General features: G+C 41.3%; 1 protein-coding gene across 6 annotated transcripts in view; it reads left to right on the top strand.

Annotated features, from left to right (window-relative positions):
- The window catches only part of LOC145353892 (myelin transcription factor 1-like), a 74,636-nt gene extending 66,051 nt beyond the window's left edge, over positions 1-8,585 (top strand). For 5 of the 6 annotated variants that reach the window (XM_080204838.1, XM_080204834.1, XM_080204836.1 and 2 more), the window contains one exon: positions 7,067-8,585. In XM_080204838.1, coding sequence (XP_080060964.1) covers positions 7,067-7,210 — 144 coding nt within the window. In that variant the 3' untranslated portion in view covers positions 7,211-8,585. The remainder of the gene's footprint in view (positions 1-7,066) is intronic. The other variant, XM_080204835.1, reaches the window with a different exon arrangement.
- The last annotated feature ends 8,635 nt before the right edge of the window (positions 8,586-17,220 follow it).

Here is a 17,220-nt window from a genome sequence, read left to right on the forward strand (position 1 = left end):
AGTTTTCTCTCTGTGAGTTTAGTCCTGCCCAGTCACATGACCTTACTTATCAATCAACTTAATCAAGCCTAACCCTGGGAAAAACACTAAAATACCAACCCTGGGTTAGCCCTACCTAATGCAATCATTTAAGCAATTAAGAGCAATTGTGTTGCTGCTGTAACAACAGAGGCTGCCAGTTCCAGACAAAGAGGCACTGATAATAAAACAAACTTCTTAAGAAAAGTCCTGCACAAGAAACATAACACAAATACATTTCTTAAAGGCACAGTATCTTCACACCTAGATTCATCACATTGAAACAAGACAAACCAGCAAATGAGACAGAGTTATCTGCCTAGATTGAAATGCCAGGGTTTAAGGATCACATGACCCTAAGCCCACATGTTAACCTATTACACCCCTCGCCCCCTAAGTTCAGAAACTCGTAAATGGTTCAAACTGATGCTGAACAAAAAACCAAGTCAAACTTTGCACTTGATCAGGAGCTAACATTCACATTAAACTGCTTAGAACAGCTCAATTCAAACTATTACATTTTGGATGGCAGGACTTTTGTTCCCCATATAAGCAAAATTTCTGCCAACAGCTGAGAAGATCTTCAATTAAGTTTTGGATTTAATTTCTCTGAAAGGAGTATATATTCTGGACTGATAGATCAGTGTAATGTTTCAGGAGTACTGCCTTGGCAAGGGTTTTTGCTTTACAAAATTGATGCTAAAATGATTACTTGTCTATCTGTTCTACGGGAAACAAAAGATTGCAAGACACTACTCAAAGAACAGCCAGGGGTTCTCTGTGCTGTCCAATATACATCACTCAACCAATATTTCCAAACAAGACTAAGGCTATTTAAATTGTCTGTTTAAAGTCTGTGCTGTTTGCACAACCACTGTCATATTTAGTGGGATTTCAGAAGTACTTCATTGATTCTGAAGTACTTTGGGGAGTCCTGAGGACATGAACGGAGCAACCTGAGTGCAGATTATTTTACTTCACTTTGTTGCATTAATCCTACTGATTAAAAAAAGAAAAGACACTGCAGATAGTCAAGCATGAAGAGCATTTGTAAATGCTCAAGTACAATTTCTTCCCCAGTGACAAGTTTTCTCCTTTATGCACATTTTTTTCCCTTTCGCATTCATTTCCCCAACTGCTTCACACACCACCACAGTGAATCAGGCAAAGAGAAAGCGTAGACTAAGCAAACCTAGATGTTTGGGCCAAATATAATTTACATATTCTGGACATCCTAGAACCTTGCACATCAGTAAACTTTTAAGCTCCGTTGGGGGAAAGCTTGAGCCTGCATTCTGCATCGGGGGGGGGAATGACGCTGGGGGCTCAAGATTCAGCGAAAGCCAGAGGTAGCAAATCTAGCCGGTGAGATCATGATTTCCAGTTTCCGCTATCCCTCTCCCCATGACAGGCATGAACCTGATTTAATACATTTAAAAATACTTACATTTTATTACTACCCAGCCTCTCGCTGAATTTTCAATATTTTCAAACCTTGTCGATATGACATCACATCAGCGAAGCTTACAACAGGTTCACTCAGATGTGAATCTGTCGTGGGATTTTCCCCAAGGGCGTAAAGGTCAGTATAGTCCCTGGGAGTGAGGGATATGCCATGCAATATCCTGGCAATGCCCCCATCACTGCCACTTGGCACAGGTTTGGCACTGCCCAGGGTCATAAGATCTGGAGAGAAAACCGTCCTGTTTCTCTGGAGAGAAGCACGCTGGTTTTCAGTCAAACCTGGACACTTTGCCATTTGTTGGTGAGATTCTGCCCACCCATTGTCATTCTCCCATGTTCCTGCTGCTGTTTTTTGGTGTGCCTCAGTATTGCAGCTATGCTCCACACCAACAGAAACCGGGGATTACGAAAGTAATGCTTGCCAAGCCCCTTTTGCACGTCAACTACGACTAGTAGGACCATTAAAAAGATGCACAGATTCCATGTGAGAAGCCCATGAATGGAATTGTACACTGGTGGGAGCTTACGGACCTGCCACAGCCCATTGACTTTTGAACAGCATGACGCATTTCTGCGATGCTCAGAGTGTTGAAGAGCCGCTCTGAACATCCTGCTAAAAAATCGGGGGGTTTTTTGGGAGACTCCGGGCCAGGGACTCCAGGCATCACCCATCTTTTCTTGTTTTGATATCTTGTGTAGAACTTTAGACCAATAAAAGCTTTGTGTGACAAAAGGCATTTAATTTTTCGGCACAAAATCAAAACTGCAGAGTATACTGCACATCACTCCTCAATCCATCACTCACTCTGCCCTATGCCCTTGGTTCTACTTCAGTTACTGTTTCTGCTAATTATAACCTGCAGGATATTGATGCGGGATTTTGGGGTGGGGAGAATAGCAAAGGCCTAGGGCTTGCCTGCCAGGGACAATTGGCTTTCAGGGGATAGACTAAGGGAGCCAACGGGATGTCTGCAAGTCACCAGGCCTTAAGGAGAGGGCATCCCCAGTCAGAAAGTCAGAAAGAGGCTTCTGATGGTGAAGATCTCCCCCACACCCACCCCACCTTCCAGGTTGGAATCAAACTCCATTTGTTTCTGACCTTTATCCTCTGTTATCCACAGCCAGCCTAAAAGTTGAGGCTGGGCCAGCAAAGGACATGAAGTAGCCGACTGGGTTAAGGGCATGCTTCCCCTCCAAGGCCCTGGCCTCCGCAGCGTTAAATAGGAAAGGGCGGAAACCTCAAGGTGATCCCTTCTCCAAACACCTACCTCCGCCCCCCCCCCCCCCCCCCCCGACCCCCCAGCCCCCTCTCCCTGGCCCAACTTCCACTTCAGAACCTGTGAGAGCTGGGGAAGAGGGGTGAGAGTAAAAATCCTGGCCAGTGTGTGGGGATTGGTACCTGAAAGTGTTAGGTCAGTCATTTGTCACGCCCTCCTGCTGGATTCTCTTGTCTCCAGTCTGAAGGGGCCACACTGCTGCTGCTGACAAGAAAGAAAGAAAATTTACCAGCAGGAGTAATGGTGTTGGTCTGACTTGCTGGATTTCACACTGTTCATCATCATCCCCGTCCTAAACACCAACAGCCTGTCCAAAATGGAAAGCATAGTTTCTTCCTTGAATCCATTACGGAGACCCTCTGGTCTTATAGGGGTCGAAACTTCTTCTCATTGTCCTTTTCTACCAAGTGGAAATTAGGGGCAAAAATGACAAATTTCAGGGTGCACTCTTCTATTCTTGTGCTGTAGCTGCTGCCATATTTATGAAAATAGCTTTGCAGGTATCCAGGCCTGAAACAGGCACCGTGTCCCTCATGTACATTTGTGAAAAGGTCTTACAGGTGTTTTAGACCTCCCAGCTGTAATTGGTTTAGATTGAGCAGATCAGAAGCTAAGCCTGTTCCACCTAGGATTCATAAGCAGCTATCATCACCAAAAGATAAGTTCTCTAAAAATGTAGATACAGAGTTGCCATGGAGCCATTCACTGTCATCCACCATCACCCTCATCCGAAGCAGCAGCAGATGCCCAAAACTGAACTAAATGAGGCCTGACAACTAATAATCCGAGATGGATTCAGGCCTCCTGGTTAGGATGAGGCTATCTGTGCCCTGCTGGTTATAGACCTGTCAATGGACCGTAACCAATCCACCTCTTGTGTCAGTGAATATTATTTGAAAGAACTACAGATGATGATGCCCAAAGGGGGAAATTATGATGAGCTGTGGAGCTGATGTGAGTTCTGGTTGAGGCATTTCTTCAATACTTTAAATTCAGATTATCCTACATGCATTTCCTGCCTTATGTTCTCAGATGGGATGTGAGGTATGTCTTTATTAAAATAAACTGCTTTTAGAAGAGAGTAATTGGCCATTTCACTTGCGTGAAAAATAAATCAGTTTATGCCATATCAAGTTAGAGATAAACATGAGTTTATAATGGTAGGACAATGATGTTAGCTAATTAATATAGTTATAATTGGATTTTAATTAAAGCTACCTTTGTGGCTTTTCATGTGAAAGTTCAGATAATAAAGCTTGATTATACTGGCCTGATTAAAACTAGCAGAGAAAGTAAAGCAGTAAGTGGACTCTTAAGCATACGCCGTCGAAGTAAATCATATTTAACATTACAAGAACAAGCTAGCAGCTCTTCCAGCAGAAATTATTACCAACTACTAAGACTGCCATTTCGAGTGTTAGCTTGGCTTAAATGCAATTTCTAGGGAGTAGATTTTAATTTCCAGAGTGAAGATTACTCCACTGTGGATTAATAACCAGTGTTTCATAACCAAGATATTATTGTAGACTGTATTTGTGAAACAGGCCATGTGTTGAGTTGGTGTGTACTGTAGCAGTGAGAATCTGAATCTTATTCATGGTTGGCAGCAGGTGTATTCTTGTACCAGCTGGAAATTAGGGGCAAAAATGACAAATTTCAAGGTGTAGTCGTCTATTCCTGTGCTGTAGCTGCTGCCATATTTATGAAAATGGCTTTGCAGGTATCCAGGCCTGAAACAGGCACCGTGTCCCTCATGTATTTTTGTAAAAAGGTTTTACAGGTGTTTTAACAGGTGTTTTAGACCTCTCAGCAATAATTGGTTTAGATTGAGCAGATCAGAAGCTAGGCCTGTTCCACCCAGGATTCATAAGCAGCTATTGTCACCAAAAGATAAGCTCTGTAAAAATGTAGATACGGTGTTGTCATGGAGCCAACAAGACCAGTTGTGTTCACCTGATTTCATAGCATTCACTGTCATCCACCATCACCCTCATCCGAAGCAGTAGCAGATGCCCAAAATGGAACTAAACGAGGCCTGACAACTAATAATCTAAGGTGGATTCAGGCCTCCTGGTTAGGATGAGGCTAACTGTGCTCTGCTGGTTATAGACTGTCAGTGGACCATAACCAATCCACTTTTTGTGTTAGCGAATATTGTTTGACAGAACTAAGGTTGCTTGTAATCGCAACACGGTTTCATTAAAGGGAAGTCGTGTCTGACAAATTTACTGGAGTTCTATGAGGATGTGTCTAGGGCAGTGGATAGAGGAGAGCCGGTGGATGTGGTCTTTCTGGATTTTCAGAAGGCGTTTGACAAGGTACCTCACAAGAGGTTATTGCAGAAGGTCAGGGGACATGGAGTTGGGGGTAGGGTGTTAGCGTGGATAGAGGATTGGTTGTCAAATAGGAGGCAGAGAGTGGGGGTCAATGGGTGCTATTCGGATTGGCGGTTGGTGACTAGTGGGGTGCCCCAGGGGTCGGTGCTGGGGCCTCAGCTATTTACCATTTATATAGATGATCTGGAGGAGGGAACCGAGTGCAGGGTGTCGAAATTTGCTGATGACACCAAGATTGGGGGAAAGGCAAATTGTGCGGAGGGTGTGGAGAGTCTGCAGAAGGATCTAGATAGGCTGGGTGAATGGGCCAGGAAATGGCAAATGGAATTTAATGTTGGCAAGTGTGAGGTGGTCCACTTTGGTAGGAAGAATGGTAGGAAGGACTATTACTTACGTGGCGAAAAACTGCAGCAGGCGACGGTGCAGAGGGACCTCGGGGTCCTTGTGCATGAGTCGCAAAAACCCAGCTTGCAGGTGCAGCAGGTGGTCAGGAAGGCGAATGGGATGCTGGCCTTCATAGCGAGGGGGATTGAATATAAAAGTAGGGAGGTCTTGCTGCAGCTGTATAGGGCATTGGTGAGGCCGCAGCTGGAGTACTGTGTGCAGTTTTGGGCGCCGCACCTGCGCAAGGATATTTTGGCCCTGGAGGGAGTGCAGAGGAGGTTTACTAGGCTGATACCGGAGTTGAGGGGATTGAGCTATGAGGAGAGGCTGAATAAACTAGGCTTGTACTCGTTAGAGTTTAGAAGAATGAGGGGACATCTCATTGAGACGTATAAGATGATGAATGGGATGGATAGGATAGAGGTGGAGAGACTCTTCCCGCTCAAAAAAGACAGTAGGACTAGGGGGCACAGCCTCAAGATAAAGGGGAGGCGGTTTAGAACGGAGTTGAGGAGGAACTTCTTCACTCAAAGGGTGGTGAATCTCTGGAATTCTCTGCCCGTTGAAGTGGTGGAGGCTGCCTCGCTAAATATTTTTAAGAAGCGGGTTGATGGGTTCTTGATAAGAGAGGGGATTAAGGGTTATGGGGAGAGGGCGGGAAAGTGGAACTGAGCCACAACAGATCAGCCATGATCTTATTGAATGGCGGGGCAGGCTCGAAGGGCTAGATGGCCTACTCCTGCTCCTATTTCTTATGTTCTTATGTTCTTATTTAATACTTTCATGTTAGAATTGATGAAATACAAGATTAATTTTCAATTATATGTCCTTTGAAATTCTAAAAACATGGTGGAAATAATCCTAATTAAACATATTTTAAATAGCAATATTAGTTTTGCTCGAACATATATCTAAGGTAAATATCTTGATCTTGCCATATTATTAGTTATTAATGCATAGGGATTGGAATTATGTATTGTTTTAAGAATGCATCATTTTTCATCACATGTAACAAGTGTTCAGCCAGTCACGGTACTATTAGTACTTTAAGAATTGTCGGGTTAGCTATGCAATCAATCACCTTCCCAAAGGTGACATCACCTAGCTACCATCACCTTCTTCTCCCAGTTCCTGCACATTGCTTATATTCACAACATTGAATTGTTTTGCTGCATTATGGTCACAATATAAGAGAACATTGTTATGTAACATTTTTTTTCAAGTGTTACTACACACCTGAATATTGTTGCACCATTAACCCAGTTTGGAAAAACAGGTTTCTTACAATGAGGAAAGATCCCAAGATGGTTCACAGAGGGGTACCACCATAATATTATGGACATTCAGAGAGATGACCAGAGATTTGAATTAGAATTTATGGAGGATGGAACCTAGCAAAGTGGGTAATGAACTATGGTGGTCAAAAGTGTAGATGAGAGGTTCCGTGGTGGTAGGAAAACCACAAGACCTTTTCACACTTTATAAAGATCACTCTGAAAACATCCAGTTTATCAAATTTACAATGTCACTTCTTTGGGAACTGTAAGAATGCCATTCATGTTTTGACATTCTTTTATTATTGTTCAGCAGGAGCCAATCAGCGAACAGAACTTTGACGCCTATGTTAATACTCTCACAGATATGTATACCAATATGGAATGCTACCAGAACCCAGAAAACAAAGCACTACTGGAAAGCATCAAGCAAGCTGTAAAGGGCATTCAGGTCTAAAAAAAATAAATTGTATATGAAATGTTCACCTACCCTGTAAATACAGTAAATTTGTGATTGATATTGATTTAGAAATATTTATAGCAATTACGAACATAGAAATTGCACTTGTTTAGAACAAGTAGTCCGTAATCTTATTGTGTAAATTTTAAAATAACGTTTAAGATGAATCTGGAAAGCAAATATGTAAACTATTCTGAATTCTGTATGTTGACTCTACCTATTTATTTAACGTTTGTCTATTTATTTAGCTTTGTTTTTAATCCAGATAAAACTGAATTTTTAAAGAAAACACAAGCTTCTGGCGTGCATGAAGGCCGTAATATTCCTTATGCTACTCCAGCACAAGCTTTTATGAATTTAATTAACACAAGTCAAGTTATTTTTGTATTGTATTATTTATTACTTTATTAATGTGATTTATTCCCTTTTTATGTGGAGTGAGAATATTTTATAACTGACATGTTTTGATAATTTTTCAGAAAATGTTTTGATTTTGTTAATATTTTTTCCTATTCATGAAGATATTTTTCAGACATTTACCACTGCTAAAGCAAAATTATGTATTAACTACTATTTATTTGATATTTAAGCAAATTAATTTAAAGAGTCCTTACTGTAATACTTAAGAGCCATTTTTTGTGATTGATGTATATTTATTTTGTAAGTCAATGTGTCTGTTATGTGACATTGAGTTTGGAATCAGCATAGTCTGCGAACTTAAATGTATTGTAGAGTGACGCATTTAGAAGCCTTCCTCACTGAATAATTTGAACAGCTTCAAATAGGGGTGTAATGATCAGAAATTTTAATAAGGGATGTTTACAGCCTTTTTGCAGCAGCAGCAGCAGGTATACAGAGTTATACTGGGGCTCTATTGCATTAATCCTCCACTGGCCAAAATAGTGGAGTTATTAGTGGACTAAAAATAGTCAATGGGGCAAAGCACTCATTATTTATAGGGCAGAGATACAAAAAGAAAGAGCAATTTCAGACTTCTGTACAATGTACCGGAGTCCAACTGTAGTTTAACACATTCCAGGTACTAAACTGTGTTTGAATTTGTTGAAGTCTCAGGTCATTCATACTTGAGATCAGGGCATTAGTGGCGCTTTTGCCTCACCGAAAGAAATGTAATTTATAAGTGATGTTTGTAAATCCGAAAAGAAAGCTGAACTTTGTTGCAGTGCTGAGTATTGTAATTATTTACGGAAATAAGCACTGTTCAGACACTGTTTTAGTGCAATTTTTGTTGTGATTGTGCATCCAAATGTATGTATCTATGTTAAAAGACAAAATTACTGTTTACTTGGTTAAATACGTACATCTTGTTGTTCCACCTACATAATGAAATAAAACAAAGCTGATAAAAAGAGTTACCTTGTGGAGCTTAATGCAGTTTTCAAGTACAGCACCTTCTATGTTGATTTATTTCCATCTTTGGCAGGTGCTGTGACATAATGGTCACATTATGCCCCTTGCCTCTGACCCAGAGGCTCTGGGTTCAAGTCCCACTCCAGGACTTGATGGTCAAGAAAGGTGTGTTCAAAGCCTGGTCAAGCAGGTTGAGTATCAACTTGTAAATCCTTCCAACATATGCCTACAGCAAGTGGTAAGAGCACGAGAAGTCCAGCCATGTGGTGGGAAGAAATTTGAGCGTCTGCCATCAGTATTTGTAGCTTCAGGTTACAGCATGCATGTAAAAGTGTAAAGTGTATGTCTACCACAGCAACTTGGACTCCTTGGGAGCTGGTTGGTTCAGTTGACTGGATGGCTGATGTGAATCAGAATTGGTGCCAACAGCATGGTAATTCAGTTCTCATTCTGGCTGGGAGGATTTGTAATCTGCCTCCTTGTCCTGATTGTCAGGAGGTCATGCTATTGTGGTTAGACCTACCTTTAAATAGAGAACTCAGCAATGATTTCCATCTTTATTGATGTATCTCCATGGCATTTCTCAGTTCAAACACTGAACTACCTTCAGATAGTAACTACTTTATGACAAGAATGAAGCATACAATGTATTTTTCTGTTACTGGTTTGCAGTTAAGTTTAAGTTTACTTATTTGTGTCACAAGTAGGCTTACATTAACACTGCAGTGAAGTTACTGTGAAAATCCCCTAGTCACCACACTGTTCAGGTGCCCTGAGGGAGAATTTAGCATGGCCAATGCACCTAACCAGCACATCTTTTAGAATGTGGGAGGAAACCGGAGCACCCGGAGGAAACCCACGCAGACATGGGGAGAACACAGAGACTCCAAACAGACAGTGACCCAAGCCAGGAATTGAACCCGGATCCCTGGAGCTGTAAAGCAGCAGTGCTAACCGCTGTGCCACCGTGCTGCCCCACCTCACCTATAAGGCCATAGCTTTTAATTATTGAAAGTATCAATAATCTGAGGTCATGTAGAACTTAATTGCTGCTGATGAGGGAAGCTGAAAGATTGGCAGTCACTTTAATCCGAGAAATGTAAAAATTTTAAATATACCAATAGATCTTTCATGGTTTATTTGCAGTAAATCAGAAGATAAGGTATTAATAAAGATAGAAGTATTGCACTGTGTTACACAACAAATATTATTCTTTAACATGGATTTGTGTAGAAGATAGTCTGTTCCTTGAAAAGCTAATTACTGTAATAAGTGCATTGTGAGATCAATTAAAGGCTGATTGTTCTTGGGTGACCATGAGGTCAATTGGAAGTATTTTTGGTAGATCAAGTTGTATTTATAGATTGGTAGATGCATGAATGTCCCAAGCCTCTCTAAGATCCAAAGAAACCAACAGGATATACTTGTTTTTTTTCCTGTTTTTCCTGAGTGTGGCACAAAGATTTGCAAATCTGACATATACTTATCAAAAAGGTTGCATATTGGATGATCTTCTTTGTTTTCCATACTTTTATATTTTTGACACTTTGAAATATCCTACACTCAAACCTTCTATATATTTTGATGAAATTCCCATTGCTTTAAGTCAAATTTTTAAAATCCATGATTAATTGTTTGGCTGCTTAAACAGAACAATGTCCCTTTGAAACCAATTTTTTTTGCAAATAAATACTTTACTCATAAAATATCTAAAAGAACATTACAAACATTTGTGACTGTGCTGTGCCTTTAAGAAATGTATTTGTGTCATGTTTCTTGTGAAGAGAATAATTTAAACTTCAACTCTGATCACTGTGCTAATTTGCCTGCAACCGGCAATCCACATACTGAGCATGTAAAAGAACAATTTCTCCTGGTTATTGGGGTGTTTTAATGTGAGCTAATGCAGTTTTGTTATTTTTAGGGCTTTCCCCTGGAGTTTCAGTTGGGTTAGTTAGGTTGATTGACAAGAAATTGAGTCATGTGAATAGACAAAGCTAGGTTTACAGACAGAAAAGCAAGCAGTTGTCTGGATTTGCAAGAAGCAATAGCATTTCTCCCTCTGTCTGGAGATTGAAGTCTGGGACCTACTAGAAAATAGATATCTCTCTCCAGAAGTGTTAAAAACCATATAAGCCTGTGTGTTTTTGCTAACTGATTTGAAGAGGAGTTCACATCTATGAGGAATATTGCTTAAATTAGAACTAATAGAGACAGCTGGCAGTAAAGAATTAGCTCTTATTTAAGTATTTCAATTGGTAAAACTTACACTAATTAATTTGTTATAGTCAGACTATTGTTAAATGAAGTAAGAAGTCTCACAACACCAGGTTAAAGTCCAACAGGTTTATTTTCAAGTCACGAGCTTTCGGAGCAGTGCTCCAAAAGCTGGTGATTTTCAAATAAAACTATTGGACTTTAACCTGATGTTGTGAAACTTCTTACTGTGCCCATCCCAGTCCAACACTGGCATCTCCACATCATTGTTAAATAAAGTTTGTTTTGATATAAGCTTCCTGGTGGATCAATAGAATCACACCTGGAGTGAAACACCTTGTGCTCACACTAATGCTGAAATCTAAAATAGTTAAGTGTAACTTCATGGAATTTCTGATCTGGTCACATTTCAAAATTGCCATCACAGAAAGTGTAATAATATTCAAGTTTTCTACATAGATCATATCGAACTCTGATACTTCAATGCAACCAAAAAACATTTCAGACATTTCAAAATGGCCATTTCCACTTAAGTTAGCTAAATAAAAAAACCAAAAAAATCCCATGGTCTTTATTAAACCTTGGCATAGATCAAACCTTATTTAGCCAGGAAGCTTTGGACATTGGAAAATCTTTGTTACTTTCAAGTTACGTATCAGAAGCAATAGGATTAATTGTCTCTGACTTGGTTCAAGTCACTAACTTTGTTTGTGTCAAAGTTGAGTTAGGTAAGAATTACTCATTATTAAGGAATGTTTTTTCCCTTTATTTTAAAGTTTTCCAGCTGCAATATAATACAGGCGGTTATTGTCCTCGGCGCTTCACCTGTTCAATTGCATTTGCTGCTAGAGACAAATTTGTAGCTATTGTCTTTGTGACACTCATAGGCATAGAACCTATATAGGCTTATTAGGGGACATGACAGGTACACACAACACATATGGGGATGCAAAGGTTGTGGGAGACGTCACATTATTGTTGATGAGCTCAGTAACAGCAGGGTGGGCGACCTGCTTTCTACCTATTTTCTAGGGTATTGGTATGCAATTTGACCCTCAGCTAAAGGCCATTAGCTCATGGAGGAAGTATGATCTTGCTTAATTCCAGTACTTTCATTGAACAGATTTGATGTCAGCAGCGGAAAGCTCCATATAGGTTCTCAGGACATAACAAAGAGCTATCTTGACAGCTTGAACATACAGAAAAGTTAGTAATACGGTGGTCAAGCAGATAGATCCATTTATTACAGTCCTCACCCCTCTTCTGACAGGCTAATGCCTTCAGTACAAGCTAAATGGTCTGCATAAATATAGGTTATTTGTAAGCAGAACTGAAGTAGCTTTAATTACAAACTGCCTCCATTAACTTTCAACGCAGACTTATTTACATCAAGAATGTGAACATGGCTCTTAACTACCACTTTAGCATGTAGAAGCCCTACAGTGCTGAAGGAGGCCATTCAGCCTATCAAGCCTGCACCAACAACAATCGCACCCTATTCCCATAACCCCACGTATTTACCCTGCTAGTCCCCTTGACACCAAGAGGCAATTTACCACAGCCAATCAACCTAACCCGCATATATTTGGGCCTTGGGAGGGAACTGGAGCACCCGAGGAAACCAATACAGACACAAGGAGAATATGCAAATTCCACACAGACAGTGACCTATGGCCAGAATTTGAAACCAGATCTCAGACACTGTGAGGCAGCAGTGCTAACCACTATGCCACCCAAATCTTCTATTTATTAACTAATTAAAACAATGCAACTGAGACTTGATAGCTACCCAGTACACATATGTCAATCACAACATGGTGGAACAGTGACCTTGCTGGTATTGTCACCCACTGCCAGGTTCTGGTGTTCCCAGAGCTGACCCACTTTGTGTCTGTTCCAAACCCACTAACCTGAGCATAGCTGGCTTCCAAATCAGGAATGCCATTGAACAGGCTGAGAGATTTCTAGGTACCTTGTATAGTAAAATGGATTGACACGATGGGGATGATCCTCCCAGCCCACTGCTCTGTCTAGTGGCGCAGCGGACAGGGAGACATAGGCAGCAGCCATTTCCCAGGCTTCCCACTGGGCGTCATTGTCTCTGCTACCAAAATTTCCAGTGTAATTAGCTCCATGCCCGAAAATAGCACAGAGCTGATTACAATATGGAAATCCCCACTTGCATCTGATTAGCAGGCCCGGGACAATTCAGCAGGCCCGGGACAATTCTCCAGGCCTGCGTGCATCTCCCACCTGCCCCTCCCACCGACCTCCAGCAGGATTTACTCCCACTCCCCACTAAAGGGAAATAAGCGAATTGACCCCACTGGAGGACAAAGAAACCATCAAGCGCCCCCCACCTTCAGAGGTCCAGGATAATCAGGTGCTCCTTGGACAGTGCCACCCTGGCAGTACCAGCCTGGCCCAGGCACTGCCCAGGAGGCACCTTGGCACTGCCCATCGGCTTTGAGTAGTGCTAAGGGGGCAGAGCCAGTGAGGGGGGGGGGGGGGGGCAGGGCCTATTGGGGTAGGGTCTATTGGCGGGGCAATTGGTGGGAGGTGAACAACTGCCTCTCTGTACTGGGATCGGTGGTAGAGGGAGGAAGAATGACAATCAGGGCTGGCCATCAGTGTGAGGATGGGGGGTTTAAGGCTGCCTGGGGGTGAGGGTTGGTCATCGCTGTGGGAGGGGAATCGAGACTGTCTGTGACAGGGGGAGATGGGGAGTATCTGGAGGTGGGGGTTCAGGGAGATCAGGACAGGCAGGGATGGGGGCTGGCCCAGGGAGGTCCAAGAGGCCAGCGACCGGGGGGGCGGGGGTCAGGCCAGTGATCAGGAAGCCAGTAATGTGGGGGGGGCTGGGGTGTGCTACTGCACATGCATCGATCTCCACACTGACAGATTGGCGCATGGACAGTGGCCCGCTCAGCGCTATGCTGCCAGCCTCTCCGATAGGCTTCATCCCCTGACTTTCAGAGTGAATCCTGCTCAGGCACTGCATGATGCTCAGAGTGCCAGAGATCCATTCTGGAAATCACACTAAGAAAACTAGCAGCATTTACTCCCATTGTTTTGGGAGAATCCCAGCCTATACATCTTCGGCTAAGGTTTCTGTGATTAATATTTGTTCAACTCAGGCGGAATCAGCTGAAGAAGTGCAAAAATTGGAGAAGTTTGCACATAAATGAGTTGCGTTCAAAATCATTTAGTGCAAGCTTCCAACCTTGTTTTACTAGTTTATGTCAATTTGCCATTCCAGGTCCACAAGGGCTTATCATGTGTCCATGTTAAAATCTCACTGATTGCACTGGTTCAGGAAGGCTCTTCAAATTTTGTTCATTTTGCAGGCACTGGTGAGGGGGTTTTAGGAGTGTTCTCATTTCAAAAAATATTTAATTTATAAATAAAGTGTCTAGTGTGTGCCAATTAAATCGGTATAGTTTTTTTTAAGTCATCTTCGGTGATTTGAAATCAGGTCACTGATGAGCGGAGGACTGACATCCTTCTTGAAAATGTTTATTTTTAGTGATAAACCCATTTTAGCTGTGTTCATGCTGTACACACATCCTCTTACATACATCAAAAATACTCCTTAATGGAAAAAAAGTTCTGTGTTATTACATTATCTGATGGCACTGCTGCAGGAATGTTTGTGATTATGTAAATGAATTTTAATGCACACTTGCACTATAACCTAAGCAGCGTCATTTCAAGTGTATTTTGGCCGCAATTTCATGATTGCACCCAGTGCGGTGGCTCTACCCCTTGAGCTCAAGAAGTTTTTGATAAATTGACAAGTGGAAGGCTGTTGCAAATGATTATGATTAGAATTGCTTATGGTTGGAGTTTCAAAATCTGCCTCCACACAAAGAACAAAGAAAATTACAGCACAGGAACAGGCCTTTCGGCCCTCCAAGCCTGCACCGACCATACTACCCACCCAACCTAAAACCCCTTACCCTTCCGGGGACCGTATCCCTCTATTCCCATCCTACTCACGTATTTGTCCAGACGTTCATTAAAAGTCACTATCGTATTCGTTTCCACTGCGAGTTCCAGGCACCCTCTGTGTAACAAAACTTGCCTCGTACATCTCCTTTAAACATTGCCCCTTGCACCTTAAACTTATGCTCCACACCTTTCAGTGAAAGATTATAACATTTTTCCGGGAATCCTACCAAAGCTCAGTTGCAGAATCGGGAAGTTCCATCATCGATCTCATTGCATTGTTAAACAAATATTATTCTGAATAGGTTACAGGGTAAAATATTGTAGGCAGTAGGTTATCATTATTTGCAGTGGACTTGAATGCAGAAAGGTTACAAGTGGCGTTCTACAGAGCACCATGTTAAAACTACCGTTAGCCATTATCTTCTCAAATGAATAGGATAAGGGGATGAATAAAACAAGTTGCAAATTTACAAATGATATGAAAATATGCAGGGCAGTTAGTAATTTAGTCAGATCAATATGTTGTCTGCCAATTTCCATACATACGGAGTATGGCCTCTTTAGAAACAAATGTCCTCTAATGTGAACTTAACTCAGGATCTTCAATTAATCAATAACAAAAGCCCAGAGTGGGCCATCTGCTTTGGGTTCATACTTCAGCCCAGGAAATGCCAAAAATCCAAAAACTATATAGGTCAGAGATTACTGTCAGTAACAAATCAAAGCTCAACACATTCGTATGACATGCCTCTGGTGCTTTTCTAAAAGGTCAATGTATTTATCATACCCAATGTATTAATGGTTGTATTAAAAGAACAAACAAATGCATTTAACATCTATTAACAGCAATTTATAACTTTATAAAACTCCATGCATCAACAAAATACCAACGGTAGCTTATATGTATGTGTATGTCTAGATTTTATAGATTTTGTCATGGACATTTTAAAGGTGTTTCCTCAATGTTACCTGTGAGCAATGTATTTGTGTGCTCTTAGTCATAGGCTGGAATTTTAATGCTTTACTGATTCCAGGACGGGCGAGATTCGCTGAACGGAATTCCCCATTGGCCTCAGGCGGGATTTTACGAGCCTTGCCCGAGCGAGGTCGTAAAATCCCACTCATGGAGTGAGAAATATAACTTAAGATCACCCAGAAGAGGAGCATTTATATTTAAAAAAGAGAAGGATTCATTTATTCACCCTATTGCTCTGGAAATATAGAAGTTACTAATACACTGACACCCAAAGACCACAGTCATTTGATAGTACAGAACTTGAGTATTGTTGAAAAATTGAGACATATTTTGTCAAAGCTATTTGTTTTGCATATAACAGGAGAATTCGCAATAATACCAAATGTAAAGGAAGCAATAACCACACTTCATGAGAAGAGAATGCTGATTGGTTGGCAAGTGGACTCTGATTGGTGTCATGAACATTGCACCAGTTGATGGTGACTCACAGTTAATTGCAAAATATTGTTTGTAATTTCAAATCAGGCAAATTAATTCTGATTGGTCAAGACATTATCTTGAGGAATGTACCAGCAAATGGCTGTCACTTATTTTATTTAGCTGAAACAGGCAGAATGTATGTCCATGGATGTGGAGGAAGAGAGAAAGAGACAGTTTGAAGACTGATGGGAGAGACGGGAAAGAGAACCTAGACCCTGAAACTTGGGGTGTGAGAGGAGAGAGTTTAGACCCTCAGACTCCTGGGGGAGTAGAACGGTAGAGGAATGTGACGTATAGACCCTGAGACGAAAATGAATTAAATTTTTTGGGGATCTGGTCAAGGCCAGGGAGAGAAATTATGGGTGTGATGCTTCTCACCCTTCTGGTCCCCTCACTCACCACCTAGACCCCATCTCCACCTTTAAATTCTCAATCATGCATGATATTTTATACCTTTCAAGATTCACATATCAATCCACTAATCACAGCAAGGTCCCAGTGAAATGATGACATAAACTGTTAGCATCTGGTTATAAATATCATCTGATGCATATGCAACATGAGTCATTAATATTAAGAGCAGCAACAGTATAATACAGTGTCAATTTGTGTGAGTCCTATAGGTCATCCACTGCGACTATTAAACAAACCAGACAGTACAAATTTTATTGTATTGGCATCATACAATATTATGAATCTGAATTGAAAAATATCCCATTGGTTATTTATAACACGGTGTAAATGATAACTTTGATTTTAGTGGCTGCTTCAGATCTCATTAACATGTTATGCACATTGCACGATATGAACACAATGACAGTGAATTCATATTTGGAAACAGGATTCAATACTTGCATGTGATTGTGTCCATTCTGTAGAAGAAGTGGAAGACTTTCTCCTGCCCTAAAAATAAACCCTAAAATTTGACTTACCATTTTTCAAGCAAGAACTCTTTGAATTGCTGCACAGATGTTTCCAACCTTCAGACAGTTCTGCGAGTCTTTTTTTAGCA

Source organism: Carcharhinus amblyrhynchos, chromosome 16 (genome assembly GCF_965287045.1).
Source record: "Carcharhinus amblyrhynchos chromosome 16, sCarAmb.v2.hapA, whole genome shotgun sequence".
NCBI classification, from domain to species: domain Eukaryota; kingdom Metazoa; phylum Chordata; class Chondrichthyes; order Carcharhiniformes; family Carcharhinidae; genus Carcharhinus; species Carcharhinus amblyrhynchos.